Source organism: Micromys minutus, assembly GCF_963924665.1.
Source record: "Micromys minutus genome assembly, chromosome: 11".
NCBI classification, from domain to species: Eukaryota; Metazoa; Chordata; class Mammalia; order Rodentia; family Muridae; genus Micromys; species Micromys minutus.
The window spans coordinates 27,255,861-27,271,190 of record NC_137980.1 but is presented as its reverse complement, the minus strand read 5'-3'; the positions used below and the strand labels follow the sequence as shown (position 1 = coordinate 27,271,190).

Here is a 15,330-nt window from a genome sequence, read left to right as displayed (position 1 = left end):
CTTTGTGTATGCAACTGTATATTAGTGTCTGCACAGTTAGGCTGGGATAAATATGGAGGTAATTATAGATTCTTGGACTCCTAATCTTGAAGGATTATCATTTCTTCTTTTGCTTTGGTACACACAATCAGTGAGCATTGCTGACCCTTCTGCGCTTGGCTTCATCATCTCTCCATGGTCGCTGCTGTTGCTGCCGTCTGGCAGTGTGTCCTTCACAGATGAAAATGCCTCCGATCAGGACCTTCGCGCATTCACTGCACCAGAGGTTCTCCAGAGCCATTCGCTGACTTCTCTCTCAGATGTGGAGAAGGTAAATGCTAAGTCTTCTATCTGGTTTTCATTTTGTTTCTTACTTTTTTGTAGAAGTAAAGAAGGTCAAAACAGCGGGCTACCCTTACTCAGCTCATGGGAAATTCCTTTAAATTAAAATAACCATATGCTTTAAGATTATATCTATATATTACATACAATTCAGAATTTTACCAGATATTTTAAGATGTTACATATATTATGAATAACTCAGAATTTTATGTATAAAATAATATATACAAAAATGTATATGCACATATATTTGAATATTTTTGCATATAAACTTATTATACTAATATCATCTCTCTCTCTCTCTCTCTCTCTGTGTGTGTGTGTGTGTGTGTGTGTGTGTGTGTGTGTATAGAATTCAGAGTAATTCCAGGAAAACAAACTGACCTAGGAAAAATACTTTAAAGGTGAAACATTATTAGTTCTTATTTACAAGTAGTTATTAATTGCCTACAGTCTATCAAACAATCTTTAAATGAGTGCAGAGACTTCAGGGAGAGATAAGAACCATGACAGTACCATGTAGGAGAATCTCACCCTTGAGTTTTCAATACTTTTTGTAGATATCTATGAATTTGCTCAATAAAAGTTCCAGGTCTATGCTGGAGATACAGCTTAGCACTTCTGAGGTCCTCGGTTTAATTCTCAGTTCGACATAAGCAGATATAATGGAGCATACTTGTAACCAGCACATGGGGGTAGAGGTAGGAGGGTCAGATACTCAGTGTTATCTTCAGGTATATTGTAAGTTTAGTCTGAAGCTAACCTGAGCTACATGAGACCCTTTCTTTAAAAAAATAAAATAAAATAAACCAAATAGCAGTTAATGTAAAAGAGGCCAAGAAATTGAATGAGAACAAAGGAGATATATGGTACTGTTTGAAGGGAGGAAAAGGAAGGGGGGAAATGTTATATTATGATCTCAAAAATAAAAAATAATAGTAACAACAACAATAAAACAAACCAAACAAAAATTGCCAAATAGGTAAAAACTGCCACGTATTAGGGATCACACTATAAACACTGGATGCTGTGTGCTTTGTGCTGAGGGGCCAGTGTTGGGGATAAGGAGGTGTGGGCAGGTTGTTGTCACACGTAAAGCTTGTGAAACTAACTCAAACATCTCTCTTGTTTGTTACTTCAGTTTTACTACAAAGGCGGGGGCAGATGTCTTAGGGTTTTATTGCTGTGAAGAAACACCATGACCAAGTCAACTTTATTAAAAGGAAAACATTTAGTTGGGGCTGACTTACAGTTCAGAGGTTCAGTCCATTATCATCATGGAGGGAAGCATGGCAGCGTGCAGGCAGTCATGGTGCTGGAGAAGGAGCTGATAGTTTTATATCCTGATCCAAAGGAAGCAGAAGGAGACTGTGTGTCATATTGGGCATAGCTTGAGCATGTAAGATCACAAAGACATCCCCACCCTCCAGTGACTCACTTCCTCCAACAAGACTGCACTTCCTGTCTTAGTTAGGGTTTTACTGTTGTGAACAGACACCATGACCAAGGCAAGTCTTATAAAGGACAACATTTAATTGGGCTGGCTTACAGTTTCAGAGGTTCAGTCCTTTATCATCATCAAGTGGGAGCCTAGCAGCATCTAGGCAGGCATAGTGTATGAGGAGCTCAGAGTTCTACATTTTTATCTGAAGCTGCTAGTAGAATAGTGATTTCCAGGCACCTAGGAAGTGGGTCTGATAGCCCACACCCACAGTGACACACCTATTCCAACCCGGCCACACCTTATAATAGTGCCGCTCCCCAGGTAGAATATATATAAACCATCACACCTCCTAATAATGCCACTCCCTATGGGCCAAGACTTAAACACATGAGCCTATCCTATTGAAACCACCACATTCTACTCCCTAGCTCCCATAGGCTTGTGGCCATAACATAATTCAGAAATGTATTTAGTCCAACTTCAGAAATTCCCATGGTCTATAATAGCCTCAAACTTGTTTTAAAACTTCAAAGTTCAAAGTCTTACATTTTGAGATTCATGCAATCTTTTAATTGAAGTCCTTTATAAAGTCAAAATCAAAAGGTGGATCATATATTTCCAACATAAAATGGCACAGAATACACACACACTTCATTTTTTGTATATACAAATACATACATACATACATACATACATACATACATACATGACCAAAACCAACTGGAGTTCTCCAAACTCTTTATCTTCATGTTTCATGTCAACACTCTTTGACTCCTCAACTCTTTTCATCTTTGTTGACTGCAACACACTTCCTTCTCTTGGGCTGGTTCCACTCTCTGTTAGCAGCTTTCCTAAGCAGGTATCTCCAGATTCTGGCATCTCCAGCATCTTGGGATCTCTAGGACAATGAAGGCTTCAATGTCACACAATGGCCTGTCTGAGCCTCCATGCAGGGACACTTCTACAGCATGCCTGGTCTCAGCAGCTTTCCTTGGTCACAGAGGGAGAGACTAGAGAGCCCCTTCCTTCTATCTCTGACTCTAAATCCAGAATCATGTGGCTGAAGCTGCTAGGTTCTGCTGCTTGCTGGGGATGGAATATTGCTCCTCATTCAGTTATGTCTTTACCAGCTTTCTATGTTTAATGGTTTCTGTCAGTGCCTAATCTTGGATGTCCTGACACTTGCTCTGCATGCCTCCTGAGTGCTAGGACTAAAGGTGTGTACCACCACACCTGGACCTAAATTGTCTTTAATTCCTTTTCACAAGATAGAAGCTTAGCAGTGTGGGATCTTGCCCTGAGGTCATCACTCCCCATCTTTGATCTGTTTATCTCTCTGAATACTGGATTTAGTTTTATTATACTTCCTGGTCCCCCTTTTCTCCTTGAATCATATACATTTTGTTTATTTTCTTGCTCAGATTGCTGTTTCATAAAAACACACTTCATAAGAGTGAACCAAAGGATAAAGTCTATTCTAGGCTGTTTTGAGATTTTTGCTTATGTAATTAATCTAAAACTCTTCACTTTAGTTTCAGGCAGACTCTTTGGGCAAGGGTAAAAAGCAGCCATATTTTTTCACCAAACCATCACAAAACAATCTCTAGGAAACATATTAAAATTCTTCTCTTCTGAAACCTCTTGAGCCAGGCCCTCACAGTTAAAATCACCCTCAGGACCACTCTCTTCCATGTTTTTACTAGTATAGACCATTAAGCAGTGCTTAATGCTTCTCAGGACAGTCACTGCCATGTAGTGTGTGTTGGACGATTCCTGGGCAGCTGCTGGTATGTCATGAGTTGGAAAGCTAAGGGCAGTGACAACAGCAGCAGAACACACAGCCAGGCCTTTCTCAGGACCCTTTATTTACCTGAAGTGCAGCTATGTAAACTGCTATAGTCTCTGCCTCCTTCTGAGATGGCACAGCCCAGGCCACATCCTCTCCAGCCTTCCCAGTATTCCCCGTGGACCATTGGCCAACACCCCCCTCAGGTATTTTAAAAGCAGTGACAGAATGGTTCTTTGATCTCCTTCTCTCTCCCCTCCCAAACCCACTGGTCAGTCCTCTAATTTAGATTTTCCCTCAGTCTTCACACTGGCAAAAATCTAAATCCTATGTGGACTCTTCGGTGTCCGAAGTGAAAATGATAAAACTAATGTATAGGAAAGTGCCGTTCTCTCATTTAGTGGGTGTGTGCTTGAGCATGTGTTGAGCATGTGTGCGTGAGCATATGCGCGTGTGTGCACGTATGTGTGTGGGTTGGAGGTTGTCTACAGGTGTAGCTCTCACATAACCCTAGTTGTCTATTAATAACAGATGGGCTGCTATTAAAACCACAATAGACAATAAAATAACAGATAAGCTCTCCAACAGTTAACGTAGACAGCTCTGCTGGCAAATCAAGGAAGCAAGGCTGGAGTATATCATAAATGCCATCTAGAAGAAGGATCAGTAGCATGTGTTTACATTTTCTTAAGTTAGTATAAAAAAAACTAAGGAAAAGCAAGCAGAATGGTAGCTCATTGCAAGGAGACTGCATAAATCTCTCCTATGTTTTTATATAAGATATGTAAAATGACTTTCCTCAAATTACATGTTACATGTTCTTTGGAGCAAAAACGTATACTTGTTAATTTTTAAAAAATTTTTCCATAAAGTGACTTTTATAAAACTCTTCCCAGATCCATATTTATTCTCTCGGAATGACATTGTACTGGGGGGCTGACCATGAAGTACCTCAAAGCCAGGTGAGTCATTTCCTACGTGTGATGTTTTCATACTGATGCGTGGCATGATTATGTGTATCCTATAGCATGCTGCCAGCACATGGTGTTCCGTGCTGGTTACTCAGACACTGTCAGAGTCAGTGAACTAACAGTGAGCGCTCATGTAGTCACTTTAAAGATGGCCTACGGACTATGGCAGTGACTTCCCAGGCCTCAGTGAGATGGAGCTGGGCTCCGCCGGAAGGGTAGTGTGCTGGTGTTAGAATGCTTTATTCCTCACCTTCTACTGACAGCAGTGATGGGTAAGTTCTGTACCTGCATGTCAGGGGAGATGCTACCTCTATCCAGGACAGCCTGCCATGGGGAAGACAGTGCCCCCAGCGACTCAGCCTATAATGGCAGAGATGGCGCCTCTGTCCCCGTCATCCCATGGTCGGAAAGCAGGAACCCTATTGCTGTTTGAGCCCTTTAAGGCTGTGGGGGCTTTGGTAACTTTGTGCTTGGAATGTCAGAATCCTACTTCAATGCTCCCACAGTAGTAGGTGCACACTGAGGTTAGCTCTCAGACCCTGGACTCAGGTGAAATCATTAGGCCAGTTTTAGCATTTCTGTCCTAAAGTAATTCTGCCTCCTGGGATCTCAGTGTAAGCATAATAGAAAACAGGAATGAAAGCAGTCAAAACAACTTTATAACATTTAGCGTGGGCAAGTGGCTGAGACAGTAAATTGCTTGCCCCACGAGCATAACAACCTATCTTGGGATCTCTGTCACACAAAAGCAGGGAATGATTAAGCATATTTGTAACACACTGCCTGGGGTGTGGAGAACGATGTCTTCCTAGCGCTCAGTGGTCAGCTGGACTGGTGCACTACAGTTTTACTGAGATACCCTGCCTCAAATGGCCATGTGCAAAGAAGATAATGGAAGAAACCCAATGTCAGCCTCTGGTCTCCACGTGTGCACATATACGTGCACATATCTATACATATACATACATACTTATGACACACACACATACACACACAAAAGGATGAAGGGGAAGAATGAAAAGATAGGTTTATTTTAGTCATTTAGAACTAAAAACAAAAGTTGTTGCATTTTATTGAATATCAGAATTATATACTTTAAAATATCATTTAACCCAAAATTTATACATCTTAAAATTCATGAGATGAATGGTATTATCCAGCACAACCTCATCTAATTTACCTCTTGGAAATTTCTGTATATTTTCTTTCTTTTCTTAGTTTTAATTATGTAAACATAAATGAGAAAATCCATTGTTACTGGAGAAACTGATGCTATTTGTCATGCAACATAACTATCATGTAAAATGCAGCAGTCTTCAGTTACATTTTATATTTTCTAATAACTGGAAATAGAGTCAATGTAAATACAAAAATTAAAGGAGTGATATAAAGTTATACTTTATGATCATAAAGAATTATCATTTTAGAAATACTTTAACATTGATTCAAAAGTATTTAATAAGTATATCTTGTATCAGAGAAAATGCTGGACTTTAGACATGCTGATGGGCCGGCCATACCTCTGAAATCTACTAGAAGATACAGAAAGCTAAGTAGATAATGACAACTTAGTGCAATGAATGCTCTGTTAGGGGAAATAGGAACACCAAGGTTGGACTTCTGAGTAGGTTTTTAAAGGAAATTGTACCTACTGCAGACAAGGGAAAAGTGGCTCCTCAGTGGATGAGGTATCACGTGAAGCTGTTGTTTAGACCAAATGCATGTTAGAGGTTATGCATTCACAGTGGTTGGCCAACATATAATGCTATTAACTTTTAATTTGTTACATACATTCTCGGGATACTGGATAACCGAGCCTAGGACCTCACACATGTTAAGCAAGCATCCTGCCAGTGAGCTGCACCTCAGCCCAGAAGTTCTTTCTTGTGGCTCTTTTATATTTCTTAATGAACAGTGATACTAACCATCTTTCTTTATGCTTATGGGGCCATTTAGTTGTAGTAACTTAAAAATCTATGATAACTAACAAATAATGTCACATTCTGATTTGTTTCATCAGATTACTGAGCATCACATTTAACTGCTCTTGAATTATTTCAACATCTGGAATACCTCACCTTATCATACAAATCCCAAAGTATAGAAACAAGATCTTATTGAACAGTGAATATTGAAATATGTCCCCCATTTCTCAATATATTTGAATGATCAAAGAATTCCACTTTTGCCAGACATAATGGCATACACCCTTTCATCCCAGCATATGGGAGGTGAGGCAGGAGTCTCCATGAGTTCAAGACAAGCCTGGTCTATATAGAGAGTTCCAGGTCAGCCAGGGCTGTTCAGTGAGACCCTGTCAAACAACAAACAAACAACACAAGACCAAACCGCCCTTCATTACAAAACCAATAGCTTTTGTTTTTGTTGTTGTTGTTACATTTCTATAACTAGGAAGACATATTAACTTCCTTCTATTACGGTTTTTGAATCAAATACATCAGCAAAATGTAATTGCCAATAGAAAATAATTCATTTCCTGTGAGCATCCACTGTGTTCCTGAGATCCCCATAAAGGCCTTTTACCTACGATTATGAGTGTGGCTTCTCCTTTCATTTTAGCCCATCAAGCTGGGAGACCATCTCAATAGCATTCTGCTGGGCATGTGCGAGGATGTCATCTATGCTCGGGTGTCGGTTCGGACCGTCCTGGACGCCTGCAGTGCTCACATCAGGAACAGCAACTGTGCGCCTTCATTTTCCTATGTGAAACAGTTGGTAAAGCTGGTTCTAGGAAATATTTCTGGGGTAAGCTACAGTTCTAACTTGTATGCACACTCGTAGCTTGAAAACCAGTAATATCGTAACTTGTCTTTAAATGTACAGTACAGATTTTCAAGGTAAAGAATAAAATATGGGATTTATTGTTTTAATGTTCATTGTTTACTACAAATGATACTTCAAAATTTAGAATCCTTTTGCAGTTAGACTTCCACATTTAATGAAAGCCTCTTCTTAAAGAACCTAGAGAAGCTTGTAGAACGGTAACAGTTCCAAGCTGTGACAGTCTGCCCACCCCTACTTTCCTCTTTTGATCCTTTTCAGAAATCTCTGAGCAGACCATTGTAAGCAACCTGAGGAGATGTGTTTACATACAGAGCGATTTCAGAAATATTTAACATGCTCCTATTTCCAGACTTCTTTCTTGCTCTCACTTGTCAGGATTCCCCTGTGCACGTCTCAACCTTCATGTTCTCCGTCCGGTGTGAAGGCATCCATGGCTCTGTTGCTGCTGAATCTTGAACGTCTCCGTTCTTTCTCATCCAGGATGTAAAGAACTCAAGAATAAAATCTGTATCTAATAATCCAACCTCTGCCCTTCTTCTTCAAACTGTCCTGTCCTGTTCTCTCTGCCTGGGGCTGTCACTGTCTGTGGCTCTCTGGTTGGTATTTATACTTAGCCACTCTTGCTGCATGACAACCTTCATCCAATGCTTCTCTCTGTGGGCTATAGTCTTGTGTGGCCACATGTCCTTCCTGGCTTCCTCTTGATTCTTTGTCCTTGCAAATGAAATACATACATCTGCACACATTGCCGTATGGTGAGAAATTGGCTCAGAGGTGTCCTGATCAAAATGTGAACTGTCTTTCACTAAACTTAAGTGTTGCTATGGTGGGGGGTGGGGTGGGTGATGGGGCTGATGGAAGGAAAGGCTGCTCCCATTTTATGCCCATCTGGCCCTCTAGAAAGCAAAACGAAAGCTACTAGACTGTGCTGGGATGTATAGTAGAGACATGGTCAGAAGCTGCATGTCTCTGACCACAAGGCCTTGCTGTTCCTGCCTCCAGTGGGCACTGTGATGGTTAAAGTGATTACTTTAGATTAACCAGCCGGTCAGCAAGCCAGCTCAAGTGCCTTGGTTCCTCTAGTATTACAGTGCTTTCACCTTAGTTTTGACTAACTGCAAACTATGGTTATTACTAGAGCATCTGCCCATGTTGCCAAGCAGTTGTAAGGTAAGGGAGCTGCTTTCAGGTGCTCCACACAGTTTTGCCATCCCAGAGCATCTGTAACAGTTCCAGCAGTAAGAATGGTGTGTGCCACACCAGGCTGCTTTGAGAAGTAGGTATGACGTTGATTGATGACGTGGTGTCCAGTCCTAAGCACAGTTGTTACTGACCGCTGCCTCGAAGCAGGTGTTCACTGGTATCTGTAATACTCACTGTTTTCTGTTCCCATCAGTGCAGTGCGACAGATACCAGCTACACAGTTCAAGGGCAGCATCATTTCAGAAATACCTCCTCTTAAATCTCCTTTTAAATATGAAATAGATTGCTTTGAGCCATGAATATGCTACCTGAGACAGAATTTTGATTCAAACTTCAGAAGTGGAGGAGTATTAGAATGTGTGTGCACAGACGCAGGCATGGGCACATGCCCTTTGAACTCCACTTAGCATCCTTGTTCTGTTCAACGTTAATCTGTATTAAACCTGTTTTCCTCCTCATCTAAGTAAGCTAGTGTTCTAACTTTCATCCTAAATAATGCAGTTTGACCTAACTTGGCATGCCTTATTTTATGTAAGTATCTGTGGATAAAGTCATTGAAATTTCAGACCACTGAAATACGTTGTTATAAAGAGGATCCCATACAGCATCAACTTAAATCACCATTTGTCAACATGCCCGGTTTAAAAATTTAGCAATCTGTGTAATTCTGGCAAGCGGTATCTAGGAAATTATTTCTGAAATAATATAAACGTATTCTCAACGTATAGCTGCAACCAGGAGAAAGTTTTATTATACAAAATTATTGCAGCCTTAAAATCATTGAGTCTAATTTGAGAGATGAAAGTAGTTACGAGAAAGAGGAAAGCAGATGGCTTTGAGTTAGTGCTTTAAGATGGAGCCACTTCTAACCGAGTCCCCAAGTGAAACTCACTGTGTTTTGTTGCCTTCTTACTTTCTGAAGATGGACTGGCCAGTCCTGATCCTAGTCTAACCCAAACCATAAAGATTGCACTCAGACATGGAGTCTCCTTACTTGGTTGGATAATGTGCTGTTCTGTGGACAGTCAGTGACAAAAAAAAAAAAGATTATTATTTTATCAAACTTGATTTTCAATTACCTGTGTACAGACGGATCCGCTTTCCCGTAGCAGTGAACAAAAGCCTGACCGGAGCCAGGCCATTCGAGACCGACTGAGAGGAAAAGGATTACCCACAGGTAAGAGAGAGTGGGGATAGAGCGGTTCTAGGCCTTAATGCTCTTCTCTCGGCCATGGATGGGTGCTTGTCTGGCTCAGGAACCTGATCGATTGTGATGCACTGTGGTTCATAAGCATCCAAGGATGCAGAGCGGAAGCCCGATGGAGAGACGCAGCAGGCACAGTAGGTGATAAACATTGCAGTTACGTAGAACGTTCAGTGCCACAACTCCCACACATGTGTCTGCCTTTCCAAGGCTCTTTTATCAGGACCACCATTTACTTCGTCAAGGCAGCTAATATTAAGGTGAGACTTTACAGCGTGGCCAGATGCACACGCATGCATTTGCAAGCATCAAGAGCCCTGAAGGAAAAGCTCCAGAAAGCAGCATGATTCCTCCTGTGCTCTGGTGGTTTCCGTTTTAGCTCCTTTTTCATGATGGGCAGGCTTCACTGAATAGATCCCATGAGGAAATATTCCCGAACTTGCACTTGTCAAATACTGCCATAGTTTTTTAGAAGTTATGTTTCCTATTTTCTTTTCACGTACCAGGAGTTACTGAAAGTCATAATAACAAAAACATTAGCAAGAATATTTTGTACAGAGAAAAAAATAAAAATAGCAAGTATATTCAAATATGTTCTAATGTATGTAACTGTGTAAAACAAATTAGAAAACTATCTTTTTTAATTTTTAACTTACCCAGACAGCCAACATATACCTGTCTTATTTAGAAAACAACAGCAAAAAGGAAACCTTGTGACAAACCTTTCTTATAAAATTGAAGTGTAGACCCTTGATTATCTGTACTGTTTGCAGAATTCAGAAACCTCTGAAGCAAAAAGAATGTACTCTTAACCAGGGTTCTGTTCTCCTGAAGTCAAGAGCAGTGCATGTGTTTTGTGGGGATTCTGTAGCCTGCTCTGGTCAGTTAGATGTCTGTGTGTTCCGTGGGGATTCTGTGCTGTGCTCTGATTGGTTAGATGGCCCTTTCCGTATTTTGCTTTACTTGCTATAAAGATGATTATTGTTACTGAAAAAGTATCTTAATTTTCATTTCAAGATACTAGAGGATTCTTTCCCAATATATATTATTTATATGTGGATAAAAGTACAAAGTGAGGTTTGTCTGAGTTAGTTTTTAGAAGGTTTTGATAACAGTTAAGTCATTCTTAATTCCTTCTTGAAAGTCCTCGTGTCCCTCGGATCCGTGATACACTGGGTAAAAGTCTGCTTCTGTTTGTACTGTATCAGGACTTAAACTTGGATATAATATATTCATTGGTGCAAAGACTCCATCAGCTTTATTCACTCTTTTCAGAACAGAATGATTATGGGAAATGATTCATGAACGTAGCGATCTACGGTCGCCTGCTTTCCAGGACTCACTGAACATTTCAATACTGCCACAAGATTGGCAATTCTCTTTCCTCTCTTCCCGCTTCTTCTCCCCCCCCCCCCCCCGCATGCTCTCCCCTGCTGTCCTCTCCCTTCTATATCTCTTCCCTGTTCCCAGCCCTCCTGGAGTGTCCTATTATCTACACCTACTAGGTACATGGTCATGTGGTACAGTTAATGTCTGTGTGTTACCAGCTCAATTAACATATAATTTTATATATTAATGATTAATTCTTTTAGATGGTCTGGGTTCTTGGAAGACCTCCCAAGAATGATGTGATACTTTTGTTCTAGTTATCCATCAAGGATCTATGAGGGGAAAATCACCCTGCCATGCCATGTTCAGCGTGTGAAGTTTTAAAGGCCATGAGCTGTTAACATAATACATTTAATTACTTTCAGTGGTTCAGAATTTTAATGTTTTAGGCAGTAATTGTTATATGGTCATTTCAAAAGTAACAACTAGAGACTGAATTGAATCTATGTCTACTCTGCAGGCATATCCTAACTCGAAATTATTATGTGTTTTTAAAATAAGAAATTATGTAATTTTAGTTTTCTGGATATAGGGAAAACCTTTTGATATATTAAATGCAATTGGTTGTGTAAATGTGCAGTGAATATCCTTTGATTGTATAAGTATGAGAAAGAATTTTATCAAAATGTTCGACAGTGAAAATATAGTAGAATCCTGTTTTTATAGTACAGCTTTTTAATGTTTCCATAAGTATGTGCGACTTCTATTAGTTCACTGACTTTTAAACTTGGGTAAGATATAAGCAAAAAGCAAAGCAGAGCATCTTGCTGTCAGAGCACCTCACTGTCTTGGCCTGTGCTACCTGACCTTTTTTTAACAATTTTATTTTATTTTTTTATTTTGTTTTTCTTTAAAGATTTATTCATTATGTAAGTGCACTGTAGCTGTCTTCAGACACACCAGAGGAGGGCATCAGATCCCATTACAGATGGTTGTGAGCCACCATGTGGTTGCTGGGAATTGAACTCAGGGCTTCTGGAAGAGCAGTCAGTGCCCTTAACCATTGAGCCATCTCTCCAGACCGATTTTATATTTTTAAAATCATTTTAATGTGCATTTGTGTTTTTTGTGTGTATGTCTGTGTGATGAAGTCAGATGCCCTGGAACTATAGTTACAGATGGTTGTGAGCTGCATTGTGGGTGCTGGGTCCTCTGGAAAAGCAGCCAATGCTCTTAACTGCTGAGCCATCTCTCCAGATTCTGACCCTTTTCTGACTGTAACAATAAAAGCAGTGTACGTTGTTTGAGAATAAATTTTAATGTGGCTTTAATTTTATTCCAAAATGATGCAATGGCATTGCTTAATAGTGTCTAGTCGTTCTGTGGGATTTGGTTCATGGGCTAATTCAATATAGGTGATGAAGGAATGCCCATGCCAAACTAATAGAAATAATTTATAGTTCGATCACAATAAAATCTCTCTTCTCTAAACTGAAGAGATTTTGTAAAGAATTAACAATGTGCCACTGAGGTGAAACTGATTTTTTTTTTCTATTTACATTTTGGAGTAGTAAAAGAATCAAGCACCTCTTCCAGTTATGTTTGAAGTAGAAATTGCACCTCTTTTTTTTTTTTTCCACTTATTGAGTACACAGGATAATGGATGATAAACAAACTTCATTCCCATCTGTTATTTTATCTGATACCTTTATTCAATTTTGATATTGCACAGGGTGTGCCAACAACCATTTTATAGCTTAATTGTGACCTTGCTTGGATGGTCCTTTCAGTGGTGAATCTCATTAAGTTACAACAGTAACTGGCAATTTAACAACGCCAAGGTTTTTTAAGACAGTGGCTTCTTCACCCAAGCAACCATAAATAAATTCCAAATGGAACTTGGCACTACCCTGAAGAAATTCTAACATCATACTCTTTGGGAAGCTTACCAAGTTGGCTTCAGAGTAGACTAACTTTACACAGCACATTAAAAAGAAAAAAGACATTTTCAGCATCATGATCAGATTATTACATTTAGCAATCAACAGCTTGGGTAAAATAGGTCTACTGTAAAATTGCACTTCTTTTGGTTAAGTATAATGGAGGAGAAATCCTGTGTTCCTAGCCTGTGCTTGCATGGTAGTAATAGTATTGTATAGGGGCCCTTTTCAGTTTCTTTTTCTTTCATACAAAACCTCAACGAAATTGAAGCACAGAAGTTATATTAATTAAGGCCTCCATGAGGAGAAGCCAGTTGTCATTAGGATATACTTAAAACCGGGGAAAAGTTAACCGTTAAAGAATAGATATTCTGGGCTGGATAGATGGCTCGCTGATTACGACCACACCAGATGTTCTTTCAGAGGTCCTGAGTTCAATTCTCAGTACCTACCGGATGGCTCATGACCATCTATAACATGGTCTCCTCTTCTGGCATGCAGGTGTACATGTAGATAGAGCATTCACATACATTAAATAAGTAATCAGCATAGATACTCTTCTAGGATGCTGATGTTCCATTGGGGCAGGTTAGCTCACTCTCTGGTTACTGGAAGCCAGGTAGCCTGAGCCCAACATGGCCAGTGAAGCATTCTCTTCACTACTCACCAGTTGGTAGTGTCCATGGGCAGGTAGCTTCAGTGTATTAGGATTCTGATCTCAGTGTTCAGTAAAGGAAGCATCAAGACAGATGGGCAGAGAGATAGAGTCAGGTTGAAAGAAGCCAGCCAGTTCAGGGATAATGCCAGTATCTGGTGTGTGATTGATAAGTCACTACCGTTTGCTGTGTCCTGTATGAGTGGATGATGACTTTGGAAGGTGGCTCTTATGTCTTCTGAGATCTGTCACAAAAGTAAAGGTCTAAGCTGTTGTCCTTATAGTTACTTAATACTGTCATACCTGATAGCATGGTTTTCCTACAAACACACACACACTCTCTCTCTCTCTCTCTCTCTCTCTCTCTCTCTCTCTCTCTCTCTCTCTCTCTCTCTCTTTCTCTCTCTCTCTCTCTCTCTCTCTCTCTCTCTTTCTCTCTCTCTCGATTCTTGCCAAGTTTTAGGGGACACCTACACCACCATCAGATATGTCAGTGTGATAGCTTCAGAAACCTGGGAGTGCGGATGCTGCCCTGTTTTTTTCTTCTGTGTCCTAGAGCATGTTTTTCAGGAGAACCGGAGAACCGAGCAGCCTCCTTAATATGGAGATGCCATTTCAAAGCTTCTTCCCAGGGATGCTTTGTGTGAAGGGGAAAGGGAAATGGGCATACCCATCACATATTAACTCACACATAATAAAAATAGCTAAAACATATGCTTTAAAAGGAAGTTTAATTGAAATAAATCAGTTTTTTTCACTCCGTGAAGAGGTTTTATTTTGTAAATCTTTGTTTCTTTTTCAAGACAAGGTTTCTCTGTGTAGCCCTGTCTGTCCTGGATCTCGCTTTGTGGACCAGGCTGTCTTCTAACTCAAAATCCACCTGCCTCTGCCTCTTGTGTTCTGGAGTAGAGGTGTGCCACTTCTGCCCTGAGTTTCTCAAGTCTTTTGTTTGTAGCTCTTCACTGGATGTTCATCCCCCCTGTTTGGATTTGAGTAGAAGGTGCCTTCTCCAGGAGAACATTTGTGTCTTTATTGTAAAAATTGCATGTTTATGATTAGTGACAATCTGTGTCTGTGAATGGAGCTCAGAGCCTTCTGGAGAGATCAGAAAATCTCTTAACCGTCACCTTGTATTCTATTGGGAAAGCTTGATACTCCATTAAAGAACAGGTCTAACACTCTTATGGGAACCTTGTGATCTCTGGTTTTATTGTTTTTCTCAAGAGAAGTTATAAATCTTCTCTTGGTAGGTAATCATATACCTAGGAAAACAAAGCAGAAACAAAAAAGAGAAAGAGAATTTAATTTATTCTGCTGTTGTTGAGAACAGCTCAGGAAAGTTTAGGTGGGTTAGCTCACTGATCCTGTCATGTCTAAAACAGGGAATGCTAAATCATACCCATATCTTGTAGAGGGAGGAAATGAAAACCATGGAAACTGATGGGCTGGCACAAGCTTATGGGTTGAATTAAAATCAAAGTCTCTTGATAGTAGTCTTTCTGCTAAGTGATCCCGCCTAAGGTTGATTTTAAGTTTTGAAATCAGTTCACTCGACCATCACTGTCTCAGAAGCTATTTTTTAGGGAATTATAAATGTGAAACAAATAAGGCTGTCTCTTACTGTTCTGCTTGGGAGCACACACATGTGCGGTGATGTAGTGCAAGGGATCAT

General features: G+C 40.1%; 1 protein-coding gene across 1 annotated transcript in view; it reads left to right on the top strand.

Annotated features, from left to right (window-relative positions):
- Positions 1 to 15,330, top strand: part of PTPN13 (protein tyrosine phosphatase non-receptor type 13) — a gene marked incomplete at its 5' end in the record, with an annotated part of 122,866 nt that overhangs the window by 11,497 nt on the left and 96,039 nt on the right. Inside the window, 4 exons of the mRNA XM_080925731.1 lie at positions 132 to 310; positions 4,448 to 4,513; positions 7,103 to 7,288; positions 9,620 to 9,707. Coding sequence (XP_080781857.1) covers positions 132 to 310; positions 4,448 to 4,513; positions 7,103 to 7,288; positions 9,620 to 9,707 — 519 coding nt within the window. The remainder of the gene's footprint in view (positions 1 to 131; positions 311 to 4,447; positions 4,514 to 7,102; positions 7,289 to 9,619; positions 9,708 to 15,330) is intronic.